General features: G+C 51.8%; 1 protein-coding gene across 4 annotated transcripts; it reads right to left on the bottom strand.

The window, feature by feature from the left end:
• Positions 1 to 806: 806 nt before the first annotated feature.
• On the bottom strand, positions 807 to 16,087 carry FES (FES proto-oncogene, tyrosine kinase). 4 transcript variants are annotated; one of them, XM_081337737.1, is made up of 18 exons: positions 15,709 to 16,087; positions 15,009 to 15,182; positions 14,786 to 14,882; positions 12,292 to 12,475; positions 11,851 to 11,988; positions 11,624 to 11,749; positions 11,272 to 11,394; positions 10,490 to 10,676; positions 9,727 to 9,819; positions 7,510 to 7,719; positions 6,505 to 6,627; positions 6,374 to 6,427; positions 5,463 to 5,581; positions 4,502 to 4,596; positions 4,069 to 4,192; positions 3,557 to 3,714; positions 3,252 to 3,374; positions 807 to 1,254 (listed from the first exon to the last, which is right to left on the bottom strand). In XM_081337737.1, the coding sequence occupies exons 1-18, from the start codon at positions 15,922 to 15,924 to the stop codon at positions 1,112 to 1,114; spliced, it is 2,487 nt and encodes an 828-aa protein (XP_081193863.1). In that variant the 5' UTR covers positions 15,925 to 16,087; the 3' UTR covers positions 807 to 1,111. The 4 variants fall into 4 exon arrangements, with proteins under 4 accessions (XP_081193863.1, XP_081193864.1, XP_081193865.1 ...); XM_081337738.1 differs by having other exon boundaries at positions 9,727 to 9,813; XM_081337739.1 differs by having other exon boundaries at positions 15,856 to 16,083.
• Positions 16,088 to 17,939: the final 1,852 nt, after the last annotated feature.

Genomic DNA, 17,939 nt, shown 5'->3' with positions numbered 1-17,939 from the left:
AATTGGCTGAATAATGAGCAAAACTTTTGCCATCTGTATTCTTCCCACTGAACTGGCCTATTCAATAACCTCAAAGATGGGAGAGAGAGAAAGAGAGGCGAGCATGGATTTATGATTCATGATGGAGAAGCAGCAGATGCACATCTGCAGGGCTGTGGTGATGTTCCTAGAAGGAAGGGCAGGACCAGCATCTGGTTCTCCTGCAAGAATGGATCCCTGCGCCTGGACCACTCTGGGGTGGCCTGTTGTTACTGGCCGTAGCAGTTGAAGGAAGAAAGGTCGTGCCAATAAATTACTGGTGCTAATTCCTGATTCTTCTACAGCAGGGGTGTCAAACTCGCAACGTCACATGACGTGTCGTGACATATCGCAACTTTTTTTCCATTGCCAGCAATGGGGTGGGTACGGTTTCGGCACGACGCATCCAGCCCGTGGGCCGGCAGTTTGACACCCGTTTTAGAGGCTTTGTTTGGGAGCTATAAAGACAAGCCATGCTGCTGCTTTCCCAGAAACGGTGATGGTTTGGCTGATCTGTTTCATTGGGTGAATGCTCTGGCCTCCTTTCAATGATTGTGTGTATCATTTGGATCTGAACAGATGCTGCTGTATCGGGGCTGTAAATGGTGAATATTGTGGCAAGTTTTGGATGAAGTATCCCTTGCTTTGTTCCTGGTATAAGGTGGTGCTTCTATAACTATAATGAAGTGTCATGGTTTAGTTTCAAACGAAACATTAAAACCTACCTCCTCCCCATCACAGTGAAGGGTTTATAAAATACGAAGCCTCTTACTCCTTAAATTCCTTCTTCTATAGCCTCGTATCTTGTCTATTTTATTTGAGGTGAAGACTGGGACTTGCTTTTAAATTAAGCATGCATTTTTGAGAATACAATCTAGACATTGTAATGATTATTGTCAACTTTAGGGAAAATACAGATGACTTCAAAGACCGAAGCTTTAGGTCTCTTCTGGCCACAAGCAGGCAGGTGACCTGACTGGAGATGGTCTGTATGACTAGAAAGATATGCCAGGAGTGAAATGCCATGGTCTGGGATGTCAGCACAGCATAGGATTTGAGAAGTGTCCATGCAGACATCCTGAGATTAGCGTTCTCACCGTTGCTTCTTCTGAATCACAATCAGGTCTTGCAGCATGCTAGTGAAGCTGGGTCGCTTCTGTGGTTCGTATTCCCAACACTTTAACATGAGCTGGTATACATCTTCGGGACATTGGGCTGGAGCACTCAGACGAGTACCTGGAAAAAGGGGTAACCATGTTATGGAAGGGACGTCTAACAAGAAACAGAGCCACCTTTTCACAGCTCAATATCTTCCTGAGAATTAAAATCAACCAACCAATCAAACCAGCTATCACAAACCTGATTATGCCAGTTAAATTTAAGTGGCTGATTCTGTGCTAATTATTTTTTTCAAGTCACCCTTAAGGGCAAGCCACATTGCACATTGCCTTGCAGTAGTCCAGTCGGTTCATCTAGGAATGATCTTAGCTGGCAAACCAGCCAGAACTGATAAAATCGTTTTTCATACCACTGAACTATACATACGTGTGTATAGTATGGTTAGGCGTGTGTCATGTATGTGTTCCACTTTGAGAGCGGGCAACTAAATTTCATTTTTGATGTGTGCCGTTGTGCCCACGGTAAAACAAAAAAGACAGTAAAGGTTATCTCATCTAACTCAGCAAATGAATGTTAATTGTTTGAAGCCCAGCACTAAAACCAATAGCAGTGATTTTATCTTCAAAGTACTTAATGATTAACAGCAAATCTTTCTGGAGCTGTGATATCTTTTTCTACTTATTTGGCTCCTCTAAAGCCTTTACCAGGAAACGCTGTAAGGTGAATTGTGAAATGACTTTTGTTTCAGATATCGCCCCTATCATTCAGGTTTACTCTATGAAGAGACCCTTTGTGGCAGACATGTCAAACACAAGGCCCGGGGGCCGGATCAGGCCCGCGAAGTGGTTTCATGCGGCCCGCGAAGCCATCCTGGAAACAGTGAGGGAACGGCCCCCACTGCCTTGGCCCTGGCCCAGAGACCCTCCTCCTGCCAGAGACCCTCAGATCTGTCCCACTCCTGCCCAGGCCCCCATAGGCATCCTTGATGTAGAGCTGGCCACGCCCACCCAGTAGGCCATACGCACTCTAGCCACGCCCACCCAGTAGGCCACGCCCACCCTGGCCATACCCACCCGGCCCCCTGAGGGCAACCTCAATGCTGATACGGCCCTCAATGAAATTGAGTTTGACGCCCCTGCCTTGTGGGAAACCGAGTCGGCAGACCTTTTCAGTGCTACAAGGAGAGCCCAGGGCTTTGTTAGCAGAACAGAAGGCAGATCAGATGGGGAATCCCTGAAGATGATTTAGCAATTTGCCAGAATCTATTGCATTTTGGTCTGTGCACGTGTAAATATATATGTACTGTGTGTATGTACAGTATATATGCGTTTGTATATGTGGCTTCCGATTTTTGTAGCAGTTATAAGTCTAAATGAGCCCTGGTGGCGCAGTGCTTAGAATGCAGTACCGCAGGCTACTTCTGCTGACTGCCGGCTGCCAGCAATTCGGCAGTTCGAGTCTCACTGGCTGGAGGTTGACTCAGCCTTCCATGCTTGTGAGGTTGATAAAATGAGGACCCAGATTGTTGGGGGTCAACGTCCTGACTCTGTAAACCGCTTAGAGAGGGCTGTAAAGCACCGTGAAGCGGTATATAAGTCTAAGTGCTATTGCTAAATGTACTGTAAATTGACCACTTTCTCTAAAGTTACATTGTGGCTCTCTTCTTGCTGTAATCCTATCTAATCATCAAAACCATACATTGATTTTTTTTCCCCTGCTTTACGCAAAAAGTTCATAAGGGGTTTCCAGTCAGCGATAAACTTAGAGGTTGTCTTTTGTCTACTCGAACCAATCAACCTGGCCATTTCGGCAAGTTCCACCATCTTCACCAACCATTCCTCCGTCGTAATTACTGTCAAAGAATCTATTGGATTCTGAAAGCAGAGCAAGTGATGGATCGGCACGGAAAACAGGAACTAATTGCTGAACCCCCATGGCTTGGCCATGACATTCACCCCTATCACCTCTGACCCTCTAGCTTCCGACTTAGGTCTCGAGTCTCGCCCCCAGGTATTCAGCAACCAAGCGGTTCCCGACCCTCTTCAGAATCATTTGCCGCATGATTGTGTGGACTCTGTGCCTCCTGCTCCCCCATAAACCCTTTTGGAACTCACCCTTCTCCACAGCTTCACGAGTTTGCTGGTTGTTCATATTGGCATATGGTGTGGCACCCAGGCTGAAAGCTTCCCACAGCAGGACCCCAAAGCTCCAGACATCGCTTTCCGAGGAATACCGACCTAAGGTGGGGAGAGTAGCAGGCATGAGCTGGAAGCATGGAGGCTGCCCAGAATCTTCAATCTTTCTGGCAGGGATTAGACTAGGCGGTTGCAAGAAGCTCAATAGCCGTGGTAGCGGCTGAAAACAACGCAGCAGGCCTGGACTATGGCATTTGCAGGGCCAGAGCCTGGGAACCCCGTACCGTAACTGAGTGCCTCTGGAGCTGTCCACTTCACAGGGATCTGTTTCATTGCACCCGTGGAGGAGTAAACGCCATCTACTTGTTCCCGTGACATCCCAAAATCACTGATTTTCAGCGTGCTATTTTCCGTCACCAGACAGTTCCGCGCTGCCAGATCTCTGGAAAGCAGCAGAATCACAGGTGCCAGTCAGGCGGTCGCTCGGAGGCCCCTGGGTCTAGTTGTGGTCGGGTACTTTTTCCAGCAGCCTCTGCAAGTGGCCACCTCGCTCTTTCTCTGTTCCCTTCAAAGAAAGGCTCCTCTGCCTTTTCCACCAGGGCACAAGGCGACTGACCGGATCAAGTCTCGCTCAGCATACCCCTGCACCTCTGATCGCAGCAGTCAGCAGCCTCGGACATGGGACATATCGGAAAGGGCCGGCTGACATCCCCAGGCAGACGCATCGGGAAAGACTCAGCTAAACCCACCCCAAAGCCCTCCTGACTTGGCTGCAGGCCGGGCCGAGTAGACTCACCGGTGGATGCAGTGCTTGCTGGCCAGGTATTCCATCCCTGCGGCAGCGTTCTCCATCATCTTCAGGAGCTCCTTGACTGTGAGCCGAGCCCTCTCGTTGCGTAGGAAGGTCAGGAAGTCACCCCCTGGGTAGGGAGAAGGCAGAGGGTGAGGCCACTCGGGGACAGGAGCATCCCAAGTCATGAAATCTAGTTCAACCTTTCATCCGCAGACCTCCCTGGGGACCAGGGGGTTTCAGGTAAGCAGCAGAGAGAAGAGGAGGGGCACCTGGGCATTCATGAAGTAGCCGCTGTCAAGGTAGGTAGAGAGAAAATTCTGAAGCCAACGTAACGGCCAATCCTGGCCTCCGTCACTACTTCCTGGAAACGTTGGTGGCGGGCAGAATACAGGCTCCAAGTTTCAAGAAAGCAAGCGGAGCGAAAGGCCAGACTTACCTTTTACGAGCTCCATGACAATGTAGATTGGCTGCTTCTGAGTACAGACTCCAATGAGCCGGACAATATTAGGATGGCTGTACTGCTTCAGGATCCTATAGGGGGAGTCAGAGTAGACACAGCTGGAAGGGCCAGGCCGTAATGGGCTCCTCGGAGCCTGGGAAAGTGGATGGCAGTCGCAAAATACACAATGCAGATGATCTGCACGGGCTTCTTCAGAAGAACTGCTAGCACCCCTCCGTGTATCGGTGGGTGGCTAGCAGAGGATTGGGATAAACTGGATGGTACAGTAAACGTACCTAGTTGCCAAGATTTCTGTAACCCAATCCCCTTATTCTTCAATACCTCTGGTTAAGAAAGACTTGCAAAAACAACACCAAAGGTTTTATAGCCAGCTACCTTGAGCTGTGCCTGCTGCCTCCTCTCCAATGCTCAGAAAAGAGGAGCCCACAGCATCAAACACAGGTGTGCCATGAGATGGCAAAGCAATAGCAATAGCACTTAGACTTATATACTTTACAGTGATTTACAGCCCTCTCTAAGCAGTTTACAGAGTCAGCCTATTGCCCCCAACGATCTGGGCCCTCATTTTACCGACCTCGGAAGGATGGAAGGCTGAATCAACTTTGAGCCAGTGAGACTCGAGCTGCCAAACTGCTGGCAGCCGGCAGTCAGCAGAAATAGGCTGCAGTGCTGCATTCTAACCACTGTGCCACCAAGGCAGGGGATTGCAAGGGAATCGCAGAGTCTTGGCTCTCTGCTGATCTGCCAGAGCAGGCAGATGCTCCGATGGCTCCGTCAAGAAATCTCCTATAAGCTGGGAAAGAGCAGTCACTGGACGGCCAGTGAAGGAGCCATGCGTTCCCTCACTTTCTATTGAAAGGCAGATCCTGAACGTGGCCTTGGCGTCTGTCCTGCGGTGATTGGCTGAAGGCCTCAGCTAACCAAGAGCCATACGTACCCAGCCTCCTGTAGAAATCTGGTCTTCAGCTCATTTGGAAGCGTTTCACGGCAGGATTTCACGGCCACTGGAGTGTTACTGCCACGCAAGAATCCACTGAAGACCTCTCCAAAATTGCCCTGTGGAATAAGGGCCAAGACCTTGCAGCAGCAGCTCTTCCTTCAGCATGGCAGGGAGTAGCCAAAGGCTGGAAAAGCGAGCTCGAAATTTGCTGCATTCTGGCCGAACAAGCCAGTTCCTAAACCTCTGAAGGACAACTATGGTTAAGAGATTTCACAACTCACCTTTCACAAAGAAACAGCCACCACTAACAGAAGATTGCAGCAGAATAAAAAACAATAATTAGAAATCCATTCAATGAAATGAACTCAGGACTCGGTAAACAACATTGAATCAACACAGTGATACATTTTAATCAATACCTTGGAACAGAACTGAGATCATAATTATTTAAAGCAGGCCTTCAGGCAGAACTATCAGCTAAATAAGCCCTTCCCCTAAAGCGTGAAAAGGCCTTTCAGCTCCTTTGTAAGGCCAAAAGGAAAAAAAACCCACCTTCCAGAGAAACAAAAGAGTGTGATTCCAGAGTCGGGTCCATCCCTAAAGGCTTGGAACCAAGAACTCAAAAGGAAAAGAACGCAAAAGCCAACAAAACTGTAGGGTGAACTTGTGCAGCAGTGAACACAGAGCCCGGGGGATCCAGAACAAGGCCCGCTGACCACGTGCCCTTTCAGACTGGACAAGGAGCACATCCGGAAGCAGACGGCTTCCTTTTCAATGAGGCGGAGGGCAACTGAAGTTGCAATAACCTATTGCTCTAAAAGGAAAGTTCTAGGCATGGAGGAGGGCACAACAGATCAGCCAGGTGCTTCTTCTCTTCAGAGGGATTGCTCTGCTGAGGCATCACTCACCTGCCCAATGCGTTTCCCCAGCACAATGTCCTCATGGTCCAACACCCACTTGTCCTGGGGGAAGAGCAGCCCCGTCATTTCTCCCCAGACAATCTCCAGCACGCTCTCCAGCACCACCATCAGGTTCCTACCTTGGGGATGGGCTTGACCAGCACAATGCCACTTTTCTTCGTGATGGGCTGCCTGGACTTCAGGAAATGGTCAACCAGCAGCGGAATGGTAGGGAAAGCCTCACTCTCCAAGCGATACAGATTCTGGGGGGAAAGAGCACCCCACCATTACTCTGGTGGGCTACAGCTTGTGGGGAAAGTCGCTTCCCCTTCTGTGCCATTGCTTCCTCTTCTACATTTTCCTAAACGGAACAGGATTCTCATACCGACCTAACAACCTCCCAAGCCAGCTGGTGGCAGAACTGTATTCCAGAACTAGATCTCTTAACAAAGAATTTCCCTCCTGCTAATTTCACTCTTGAAGAGGGCCAAGAATTGTGGAGTCTTATCGATACATAAAACTGTATACAAGGTCACAGTACATTTATTTGTTTATTTATTTATTTAGTTACAGTTATATACCGCCCTTTCCCTGAGGACTCAGGGCGGTTTACAGGGAATTAAAAATCCAACATAGCTGGGCCAAGATCCTATCCCGCTGAAATTCACAATGCAGAGAATAGGGAACGCCATCCTTTGCATAAGAAATAGCTTTCTTCTAGAATACAGCAGAGTTGAACTGGTTGAGCATGTGGCTCAAAATTCTTCGAGCAGAACTCCAGCCCAGCAAACTACCAGGCAGACTCCATGCTATCTACTCCTTTGCCATCCACTCCGCTGGCATCAGCCTTCAGACCCACCACCTGCCAAATTCCGTATGGGTGCTCTGATGCCACAGGGCAGCACTGAAACTCAGCTTTGGTGTGTTCACTGGCAATCTCATGCACAAGATTCAGGTTTTGGGGGGGGGGGTTGTTCTGCTCAATCAAGGCCCCTAGGACTTCTTACAAAGGGCCAGAGACAACAGCCAGTACTGGAGTAGAAGGCTAGTTCCCAATGAGCAAAGGTGACTGGAACACGCTCAATGACTTGTTTGCACAGGGTGTAGCCTCCCACTGCTACCCTGATGTTCCCCCGAGCACTCACATCAGCAGCCTGCAGGATGAGGTGCCGTGGTTGCCCGTCCCACAGCACCGAGAGGACATACTCCTGTTTGCCTTGGCTCTCCCGCACCAAGAAGTCACCGTTGGTCTGCAGAAGCTTCTGCACCTCCACGCGGGGAATGGCGCCGTGGTACCAGGTCTGCTGCCCAAGGGGCTTCTGCACCTCAGGGATCTGCGGCAGAGAGGGTGGCAGCTGTGGAAGAGACAGAAGTTCAAGGGACTTTCTTTGCTCGTCTCCCTGCAAGGGGAGAGTCACTTCCGGCACCAGGAGAGGATGGGCAGATCCCTTCCCTGCAAATAAGAAAGCAAGGAGAACTTGGGAGAAGGCAGGAGGGGAGGGGAGCACAGCTGGCCTTTGGCGAGGAGAAGGAAATCCAAGAGAAACAGGACAAGCTGAACAATCATCCAGTACAGGTAGTTCTCATTTAGTGACCACTCGTCGAGCGACCGATTACGGCAGTGCTGGGCAAGGAGACTTGCCACCAATCCTCAAAAGTTGCAGTGCTATTGCAGTGGCCCTGCAGCCGCGTAATCACAGTTTGGCAATCGGCATGCAATAATAAGGGTTGTAGCATCCTGTAGTCACATGATCACCATGGCAACCTTCACAGCCAGCTTCTGACAAGCAAAAGTTAATGGGGAAGCTGGCAGGAAGTTGCAAGTCACAGTCACATAATGCCAAGCTTAAGACACAATTTCTTTAACGACCGTTGCCAGAGCTACCATCGGAAGTCCGTGCAGCCATGTGATTTTATGACCACCTCACTTAGCAAGAGTTGCCAGTCTCAAAGTTAACTGAGGGCAGGCTGGCGAAATCCGCTTCCACCTGGCTGGCAGAGAGGGCAAGTGGAAGGCCAAGCTGGGCTGGGCGTGGTCGGGGTGGAGGAGGCCCTCCCCTTTGGAGAGACAGGCTCTACCTGTCCCTGAGCAACAGCAGGTAGACCAGGCCACCCCACCACTACTGACCACCCCCCACCCCTTCGTTGAGATAAATTATCTTGGCTTTCTTGGGGCTCCTCCCTGATTTCCTGTCCCTTCAGCAGCAACAACCCAAAAGATTGGGGGGGGGAAGAGAGTTTGACAACTCCCGAAGATCCAGCTGGGAAGCTGCACGGACAAGGCTTCTGTCGGGAAGAGGCGGAAAGGGCCGGTGCTGGGGCCACAGCTATATTTTAGATTCTAACTGTATTTTTTTTTACTCAATTTCTATAGCAATCCATTTCAGTGACTCTGAGCAGTTTACAATTCCAATCCGTAAAAGCAATAAAAAACCTTTAAAAACAATAAAACATCCACATTTATTTTATAAGCGGGGCGGGGCGGGGATGGGATGGGAGCAAAGCTGAATGGTGGGGACTGGCCCTTTAAGAAGGGGTGAGAGTCTTGGAGCTCTCACCCCTGTGCAGAGATTGTGCACTCTGATTGTGACAACAAAGGGCAATCAAGGCCCAACTCTTCCTTCAGGAGGCCAGAAGAAAGCCGGATGATGTTGCCTTGGGGCTTTTCGGTCAGTGACTGGTGACTCAGAGGTTGGCCAAAGGGCCCCCTTTTCTCATGGATAAATGGCTTCCCTGGAAGCAACCCTGGTTCGGCTTTAGATTGCTCAACTTCACTGTCTCTCTGCTGAATTTCTTCTTCTGGTTTCCTCTTTTTTTCTGATCGTAAGAAATGCCTGGAGATCCCTCAGCTTTGCCCAACTGACGTTGTTGCAATTACGCCACTTTCAGTTCCTTACCAAAAGCCAACAGTTTTGGAATCAGCCTAGCGACCTTCGTACTTTGCTCAGACTGAAATCCTTTTCTTTTAATTACGGACCTGTTGATCTCGCCTCTGGACTCTCCTGCTTCTTGTTCCTTCCTCCTCCTCCTCCTCCTCCTTTCACATTTTTAGCTGCCTCCCCACCTCTGCTTGTGAAGCACCATACACCGCGTCCATGCACTTTCACACATTCCATTATTTAAAGAAAGTTAAGCTTCAATTTTTGGGATGGTGGCAATAAGATGTTTTTAATTATTTTATCCCAAAACAAAGCTAAGAAATAAATGTGCTACTTCTGAACTAATGCCAGTTTTGCACGTTTCCTCATCTAGCATATTTTAAGAGCAAATGTTTGGGACTTTTTTGGCTTTGCCTAACTGGTCAGGAAACCCAGCTGGGCAGGGAGGCAGTGAGAAGCGTCCAGCAAGGGTTGGCCACTCACAAAGACACGTGGACGAAAAATGCCTGAGATGTGATGCTTCAGGGCCTCCAAAGCTGGCGGCGTTCGGCTCCAGTCTCGCTCGGACTCCTGCTCCTGCCAGAGAAGATGGGCAGAGAGTGAACGTGGTGTGAGCAGTGGGGGGAAACAGCCCAGAGAGCCAAGCTCAGCACTATGTCAGAGACCACCGCAGAGCAGCCCATCCAAGAGGCAGGGCAGAGAAAAAGGAGTGAGTGGACCAAGCCCCTTGCTTGTGCCCCTCCTGTCTCCGCGATCAGCACAATGATTAAGTTGCCCTGAGGCAGCCTGGGGCCATTCGGGCAGGCTTTGCTACCACCTTCCTGCCTTGCTCTGACTTGGCAGAGCACTGCTTATACCCGTGTTGGTGAACCTATGGCACACATGCCACAGGTGGCATGCAGAGCCCTCTCGTTGGGCACGCGTGCCATCGCCCCAGTCCTAGGCCTTCAGTTGGGTTTTATAAAAACCTTTTCGCTTTAGGCCTCCGTTGCCGTGTGCAAAAAAAAAAAAAGGTTCAATCCATCAATTTCAACTTCTTGCGGGAAAAAAAATAATCTTGCAAAGTTGGGATTGAACTTTTTAGTCCCACCCGTCTGCCGTTACCACCGCAGCCGTGCCCACCCAATGGGCCATGCCCATCCAATGGGCCACGCCCACCCAGCACCCGACTATACGTAAGTGGGTTTTGGACTGCAGTTTTGGCCCTCAGTCTCTAAAAGGTTCGCCATCCCTGGCTTATACCCACCCCGGAAGAGAGTGACTGCCTGTCACCCTGCAGATCAGGGACAGGTGGAGGGTCCAGGGGTCCCAACTCATCCAGCTTCTGTTGCAGCAAATCCCTTTGGGCCTTGAGTTTTTCTTGAGTGCCCAGAGCAAGATGGAAAAGGTGGTAAGCTTCATGCAGGGACTTCTGCCTTCCCAGGTGGAGGATGCTACGGAAGAGAAAGAGGTGCATTGGCTGGAGCACCCAAGGATAAGGCAGCACACACGGAAAAGGCTGCCTTGCCAAGGGCAGCACATCTGTGGCAGAAGATCAAGGGACCACTCAACCCTCCAAAGAGGCAGGAGATCTCTGGCACAAGACCTATTCGCATCCAGCATGTGGCTCCCTCCGGGTGGGCCTGCATACAGCAATTAAGGAGAGAAGAATAAAAGCTTCTCTGTGCAAGAGGAGCACTTCTCTTAGATTACTCGCTGCATGCAGAGGGGCAGGGGTGTCATGTCGTGGGACATCAGGCAGAGAAAAGAAGGGTGAGGAAAGGCTCTGGAGCTGTAGAATGAGTGCCAGGGAGTTGTGCGGTTGCCCCATCTTCTGGCCTCTGGGACGGAGAGCCGCAAGACGGGTTTCACGCAACCTCGCAAAGGGAGAAACAGAAACTAAGGGCTATTCTAATGACAAGCATGCGTTGCAGAAGTGAGCTTGCTGCTCTTCCTTGGCCCTTCAGGATCTGCACCGTTCCGTTTGGATAACAGTGAAGGAGCCAGAGTGGCAACTTGGAAGTTCCTGCTTCAGTGGCACAGCCTCACCCTTTTCCTGGGCTTCCTGCCATCTCATCCTTCTGGATTTCAGCTTCCAGCATCTGGACATGCTTGCCATGGCTGTCAGTACTCTCTGTGGCACTGGTCAGTTCCTCCTGCAGGGAGGTCAGCCTGCAAAGCAGAGAAGGGGCTTTCCAGTCTCACACATAGAGGACAGCCCCATACTGAGTTTTGTGAGCCCAGGCTCAGCTTACAGGGTGGCCAGTCGATACAGGCTAGTCTCTCTTCCTCCATCCCTCCCTGCCCCCCTAGCCTCAGCAGTGCCCGTGCAGGTGGGCTGGATCGCCACCTCACCCGGGGGCAGCCTTCTTCCCGGAGGGCCCCGCCTTCCCCTACACACGTGTGTTGCAGGCTTTCCAGGGTGAGCTCGTTCAGCTGGAGCTGCCCCTCTTGCAGGACCTCCATCTCGGCCTCCTCTAGCAAACTCCTATCAAAGGTCGCCAGGCCTGGCATCTCCTGCTCACACCTGGAGAGAGAGAGAGAGACCCCCAGCCAGCCTGAGAACGGAAAGCCACCGGCCCCTTGCTCTCCCAGCTGCCCAGGAGATAAACCCTCAGCAGACCATACCTGCAAGGGGGAAGGAACTCTTCGTAGTCAATGGCTGGCTGGATGCGGTCGATGGCCCTGACCATGGCCTGGTGCACAGCCACCATCTCCTCCTGTACCAGGCTTGTGATGCTGGCGTATTCTTGCAGGGTTGCCTTCCTGTTGGTACAAACTCGAGAGGATGAATAGAAAGAACAGCATTCACACGTGCACGTGCGGTTCCCTCTCTGCAGTCAGCAGGACTGTACAGAGCGCGGATAACAAGAACGAAATTCTAAGCCAAAGGAATGAAGGCGGGAGGTAAGGAAAAAGGGCATTGCTAACTCTACCCCAGCAGTTCCCGCTCTGCCCCCCTCTCCCCGAAGCCTAGTTTTGTTTCATCTCCCCTCCTGAAGGGAACCAGGCAATCCAGCCTGAATCGCCCTCGGCACCAACCCGTCCAGGCTCCACTGCTTCTCTTACGTGATCTGGGTCATCTCCTGCAAAAGGCCATGCAGGGACTGGAGAAGGCCGGGCAGGATCTGCTCATAGTGAAGGCTGTGCTGCACTTCCGCAGCTCGCAGGGCCAGCACGTACTGGTTGTGCGAGGAGTAGAGCTTCCAGAGGCTGCGGACGTACCTGTCCTTGGCCTTCTCCCGTTCCTTGTCTGAGGACAGAGCCACAGAAGGGGAAGGTAGGATCATTAGACGGCTCCCTGACTCAAATCGGTCGACTCTTGCAGCCCCGTCCCCCTGCGAAGGATTTTCCAACGTCTCTGGGGCGGCAAGACCCAGGGTGGCACCTTGGCAGGTGGCTAAAAATCCTGGGGAAAAGGGCTCCGAAGAACAAACACAACTCACCACGAGCAAAGGAACAAAATAACCCTAACTGAGCAGGTAACAGTCACAGATCTTACGAGATTTCCTGTTCAGTGAAAAGTTGATATGCAGCTATTACAAAAAGAGCAGATTCAAAACGAAAAGCCCCGTCCGTCAACTGGAGGAAAAATAAATTTCTAATGTAACATCTCTGTACAAATCCACGGTGCGGCTATTCCACGAATACCACCGCAGTTATGACTGTTGTATCTCGAGAGGAAAATTCTGGATTGAGAAGTCGTACAAAAGTGGTCACCTAAACAACCAGAGAGGCATAGCAACACACCTGCAAAGAAGGGTTCATTCAAGCCTATTTAGATTAGAACAAGAGCAAATCAGGAAGATGCGCTAGAATGGGCATACTGCAAAGAAATATGACTGTTCCTCGAAACAGGGAGGCCTCGTTCAAGTTTTAAAAATCCCTTCTTCAGCAGAGGGCACATTGCGGTCATAAAAGAGCTGAGGTTGCCTACACCTGGCTTAGGTCAATTGCATCACCCAGCAGAGGTAATCTGGAGGGGCTGGGCACCCTGCCTTCACGCAGCCCCCCTCGTCCCCCCCCCATCTTTCAAAATACCCATTTTATTCTCAGGCCATCTGAAAGAGACAAGATTCAGTGGATGAGGTTGTTTTTTCTCTGCACATATGTTTGTATGTTATTGTTCTGGACTGTGTGTTTTATAAAATGTTTTATTATGTGGTCTTCGTTGATTATGAATTCGTATTGAAGAACAGCAGCATGCTATTCTTATTCATGTCCAACATCCAATAAATCAAGGTAACAACTCTTCGCTCCTTTAACTGAAATACACCACCACCTGATCAGGACACACACACAAAAAAAATCCTGCAGCAGTTGGGCTCTAAGCCAAGGAGGACTTTTTGCATGGCTACCAGCACACGGAGTGGTGGTTGGCTAGTTGAAAGCAGCCCGAAGCACAGCAATAATAAGCACAACTTATAGAGTAGCCATGTTACATACATGTTACATGTTGCAAAAGCAGGGGGGAGAGAAGACACTTATGCAGCCACATTCTGGACCAGCTGTAGCTTCGAGGGTAGCTCCATTTAACCCACATTGCAGTGATCCAGAGTGAGTTGATTTGGGCCAGAGTGACCGCGAGCAGGGCCTCTGGACCCAGGAAAGAACACACAGTTGGTGCCTAAAATGGGTTTGTAGAAAGGCTTCCTCGGCCACAGCTGCCGCCTGCTTGACAGGCAGGAGCTGAGAATCAAATAAAGCATCCAAATGACACCTCAGGTGGAGCTGGGGAAGTGCCATCGCTGTTGAGAATTAAATATTAAATCACAGTGGCCAGCAAACCCTTGAAACCAGAGCCTGTGAGGTCTCGCCGGGGTTGAGCCCATGCTTGGTCTCCAAGTACCAAGAAAGGATTTGACAGCCTCTGGTTTGGCTGGGAGGAGAGATGTTAGCCTGATCCTGCACTGAGACGGTCAGTCTCCTGGTTCATTCCACCTCCATGTAACGGAGAGAATGTGGAGTCCTTCTGAGCAGCAGCCTCAGACTAAGTCTCTCCTTGTCTAGCAACACCAGCGAAGCCTCGCAGAAAAATGCCTGGTGGTATCATTGAGAGATCAAATGGGACCAAGAGAAGTTGCCCCATCCTGCCTGGTCCTAGCCGATCACTGACAAACGCTACCACCATCCGGCACCATCTGTGTCCTAAGAGGCATCCAGGCTAGGGTTTCTTTGGAGATATCTTTTTTTTAAAAATCCCATTTATATCCCACCCTTCTTTGAAGACTCAGGGTGGTTTACAATCTAAGAAGCACAAATCAATGTGCTTAGCAATAGCCTTCATTCTATGTATATGCCTGCTTATTAGGGCTTTCACACACACCCCAGCAGCATTTTCACAAAGTCAGCTTATTGCCCCCAACAATCTGGGTCCTCATTTTACCTGCCTCGGAAGGATGGAAGACTGAGTCAATCTTGAGCCTGGTGGGACTCGAACCTGCACTAATTGCAGGCAGCTGGTGTTACTTAAGGAGGCATTAGCCCACTGCTCCACCAAGGCTCTGGTTGGCTGTTGAGCATTGTTGACATTCTCCCATTCTGCCCCTGGCGAAGGACTCACCTTTGCTGGCCTCCTGGTATTTGCGCTTTGCCTGCGCACACTCTCGGATGTGGCTGTGGTACTGGACTCTCAGGCGCTCGGGCTCTTGCTGGGTGGTCTGGAAAAACCAAGAAGACAGCTCAGAAGGTCTGGCAGCCCCGGTGGATTCCCCCACCCCCCTGCGGTCCTGGCCCTCTCCCTGGGATCCTGTTGGTGCCAGGAGGGCTCAGCCAAATTGCAGTACCCGGATGAAATCCTGGTTCATTTGTTGCCACTGTTCACTGTAGCACCGGTGCAGCTGCTGCTTGTCTTGGATGAGCAGGGCCAGCGTGTTCAGGGGTCCCGCCAGCAGGGCTTCCGCGTGGCGTTCTAGAGCTTGGCTCAGCGCCTCAGTCTGGGTCACCAGGGACCACCAGCACTGCAAAAGAGAGGGAGACCAGAAGCCTGCAAAATCTGGCCTAATTCCACGGGGGGGGGGGGACTTGAGGGGGATGCCCTCTAGATGCACCTCGGGCTTTACAACCAGTTTGCGTCAAGTTGTAGGCAGGAGAGCTGAAGGCAGGCCTGCCGGCTCTCCCCTTAACTGACCCCGATGGCGGAGGGAAATATGCCATGGTCGGAAAGACCCCGAAAACCAGTTTGGTCAGTCCCAACTATGGATTTTTTTAAATGCATTTTGACGGTCAATCAACCTGACTCCAGGCTGGAGCCCCTGGCTCTTTTAGAAGGCTGGGCCTTGCCGGGTCTCTCCGAAACGGGCCTGCAAAGGTGAGGAGCCCAGTTGGAGAAGCGCAAAAGGCGTCGGCTGCGGTTTGTAACTTGTCCGCCGCTCGCTCGAGCCACCCGACAGCCGCGCCCTTCGGCGGGCATTTCGGACGCGCCGAGGCTGCTCTCCCCGCCAGCGGACGGATCGGGGAGGCGAGATCCCGCCCGGCGCTGCCTACCTGGCCGATCTGGCCGGCGAGGCGGGGCTGCCGGCCGCTCTCCTGCTTGCCGGCCAGGCTGTGCATCTGGTGCAGCAGCGCCGCGTACTCCCGGTCGCTCTTGGCCCGCTGCCCCATCCACTTGCGCAGCCCCTCCAGCAGCCGCACCTCCGACTCCTGCAGCCGCAGCAGGGCGCTGTGGCCCTCGGGGCAGCCCAGCGCCAGCCCGAAGCCCATCGCCGGCCGGCAGGCAGACGGGCCACTCGCCCGCCCCGTCCCGCCTCGAAGCCTCGAAGCCCCGGAGCCGCGCCTGGCTGGCGGCCGGGAGACCCCCGACCCTCCTCGGGCTCCCTCGCGCTCTCCCGCGGCCCCCCTCCCGAGCCGTCCAGGCGGCCCTCGCCAGTCCGAAGGGCAAAAGAGGAACAGGAAGCCTCCCGGCGCCCGCCCGGCATTGCAAGACGCCTCTTCCTGCGCCGCTTCGCCTTCCCGGCTGCAAGGGCAGGAGAGCGGGCCGGGCCGCTCGGGGCCTTTAAGGCAGCGTTTCCCAACCTTAGGAACTTGAAGATGCGTGGACTTCAACTCCCAGAATTCCCCAGCCAGCTATGCTGGCTGGGGAATTCTGGGAGTTGAAGTCCACGCATCTTCAAGTTCCTAAGGTTGGGAAACGCTGCTTTAAGGAGCCCCACTCCTTTCGGCTCCCCGGCCCATAGGGGCCCCAGAGGGCGGCGGGTGGGGAGGCCGGGACGGGCGGCGGGAGCCTGGCTGACCGGCGCTGCTGCCCCCCCAGCAAGCCTGCCCGGATGGGGCTCGGCGTCCCTGAGAATTGCCAGGGGTGGGCGGGAAGCACCTGTTTTGGTGCAGGTGTTCAGTCGGCGGTCACTCGACGGGTGGTCCCTCTTTCCCCAAAGGTGTGCAGAAACGAAGCGGTGGGCTTGGCAGGTGAGCCGAGGGATGCGGAAGCAGGACTCTCTCTGGACCCCGCAGATGAAAAAGTGTGATCCCGATACTCAGCTCTGCAATAGGCCTCCTTCCAAAATGCTCTAGGCCAGTGTTTTTCAAACTTGGCAGGTTGAAGATGTCTGGACTTTAACTCCCAGAATTCTCCAACCAGCATAGCTAGCGCGGGGAATTCTGGGAATTGAAGTCTATACATCTTCAAGTTGTCAAGGTTGGGAAACACTGCTCTAGGCTAGAGCAGCCACTTCCCACCCACCCACCCACCCCAGCCAGCTCAGAAGGGGCAAGGGGTTTGCTTGGCCACAGGTCTGTCGAGCAGTTGCCGTTACAAATTATTTTCTCCCCCCCTCAAAAATAGAACTGGGGATTCCGGGTTTTTTTTAAAAAAAACAAAACAAAACAACTTAAGAACAGCCATGGATCTATCTAACTGCCACAATGTTGGCAAGTGCTTAAAACAATAACTGCATAACGACCAAGACAATCTGGGTTAAGATTCTTCCTCTTCCCCCACTGGCAGAGCGTTCTCTTCACCAGCCTCTGCCCTTTTGCAGCCCCCGCCCTTGGGAAGGGGACAACCAAATGCACAGAAGGGATCTGCCGGCTGAGCCTGGTGGCTTTCAGTCGGTCCTCCCGGATTCCAGCTGCCTCTTAAGTTCTGGATCTAATACAAAGTCTGATGTGGAAAGTGCCCAAGTCCAAATGAAGACACCCATAATGGAGTGTCGTTCGTGTGTGTGTGTGTGTGTGTGTGTGTGTGTAGTGCACTATTTATCTGAGCAATTAGTTTATTGGGAATGGAGCTGCACCATCCACATCCCCAGGAGACTGGGTCTCTGTCATGTAGCCTGGAAGTTAAAAAACAAAACAAAAAAGGCTCCTGTGTGAATGAGAGGAAGGAAGGCAGAGGGGTCTGTGGGAGAACCAGGCTTCTCCTGGGAATCTCCAGAAATAAAGAAGAATCCAGGAAGCTGAGCCAAAGGATCACTTGCTTCAGGAAGTCACTAATGAAAGGTTGCAGGTCGAGGGCTACCTGCATTATCATGCTCTGGGCAGCCCTGTAATTATCTCCTCCGGGTTTCAATACTTATTAAAGTTTAACAAGAAGTGGGGCTGTATGTTTTTCCTCTGTAAGCTAAAAGACTTTTTTCTCCTGCAAAATTTGACTGTCTCCCAGGTGGGACTTAGAAGGCTGAGCTCTGTAGTCAGCTGTTTTGCCATTTCACCTAACCAGAACGGCAAGTCGGCAAGTCGAGTGACAGTAGAGCCCATATTAGGCTGCCATTAGGCTGGGT

This window comes from Vipera berus (genome assembly GCF_964194415.1).
Source record: "Vipera berus genome assembly, chromosome: 12".
Lineage (NCBI taxonomy): Eukaryota > Metazoa > Chordata > Lepidosauria > Squamata > Viperidae > Vipera > Vipera berus.
This window is presented reverse-complemented; position numbering and strand designations above follow the sequence as displayed.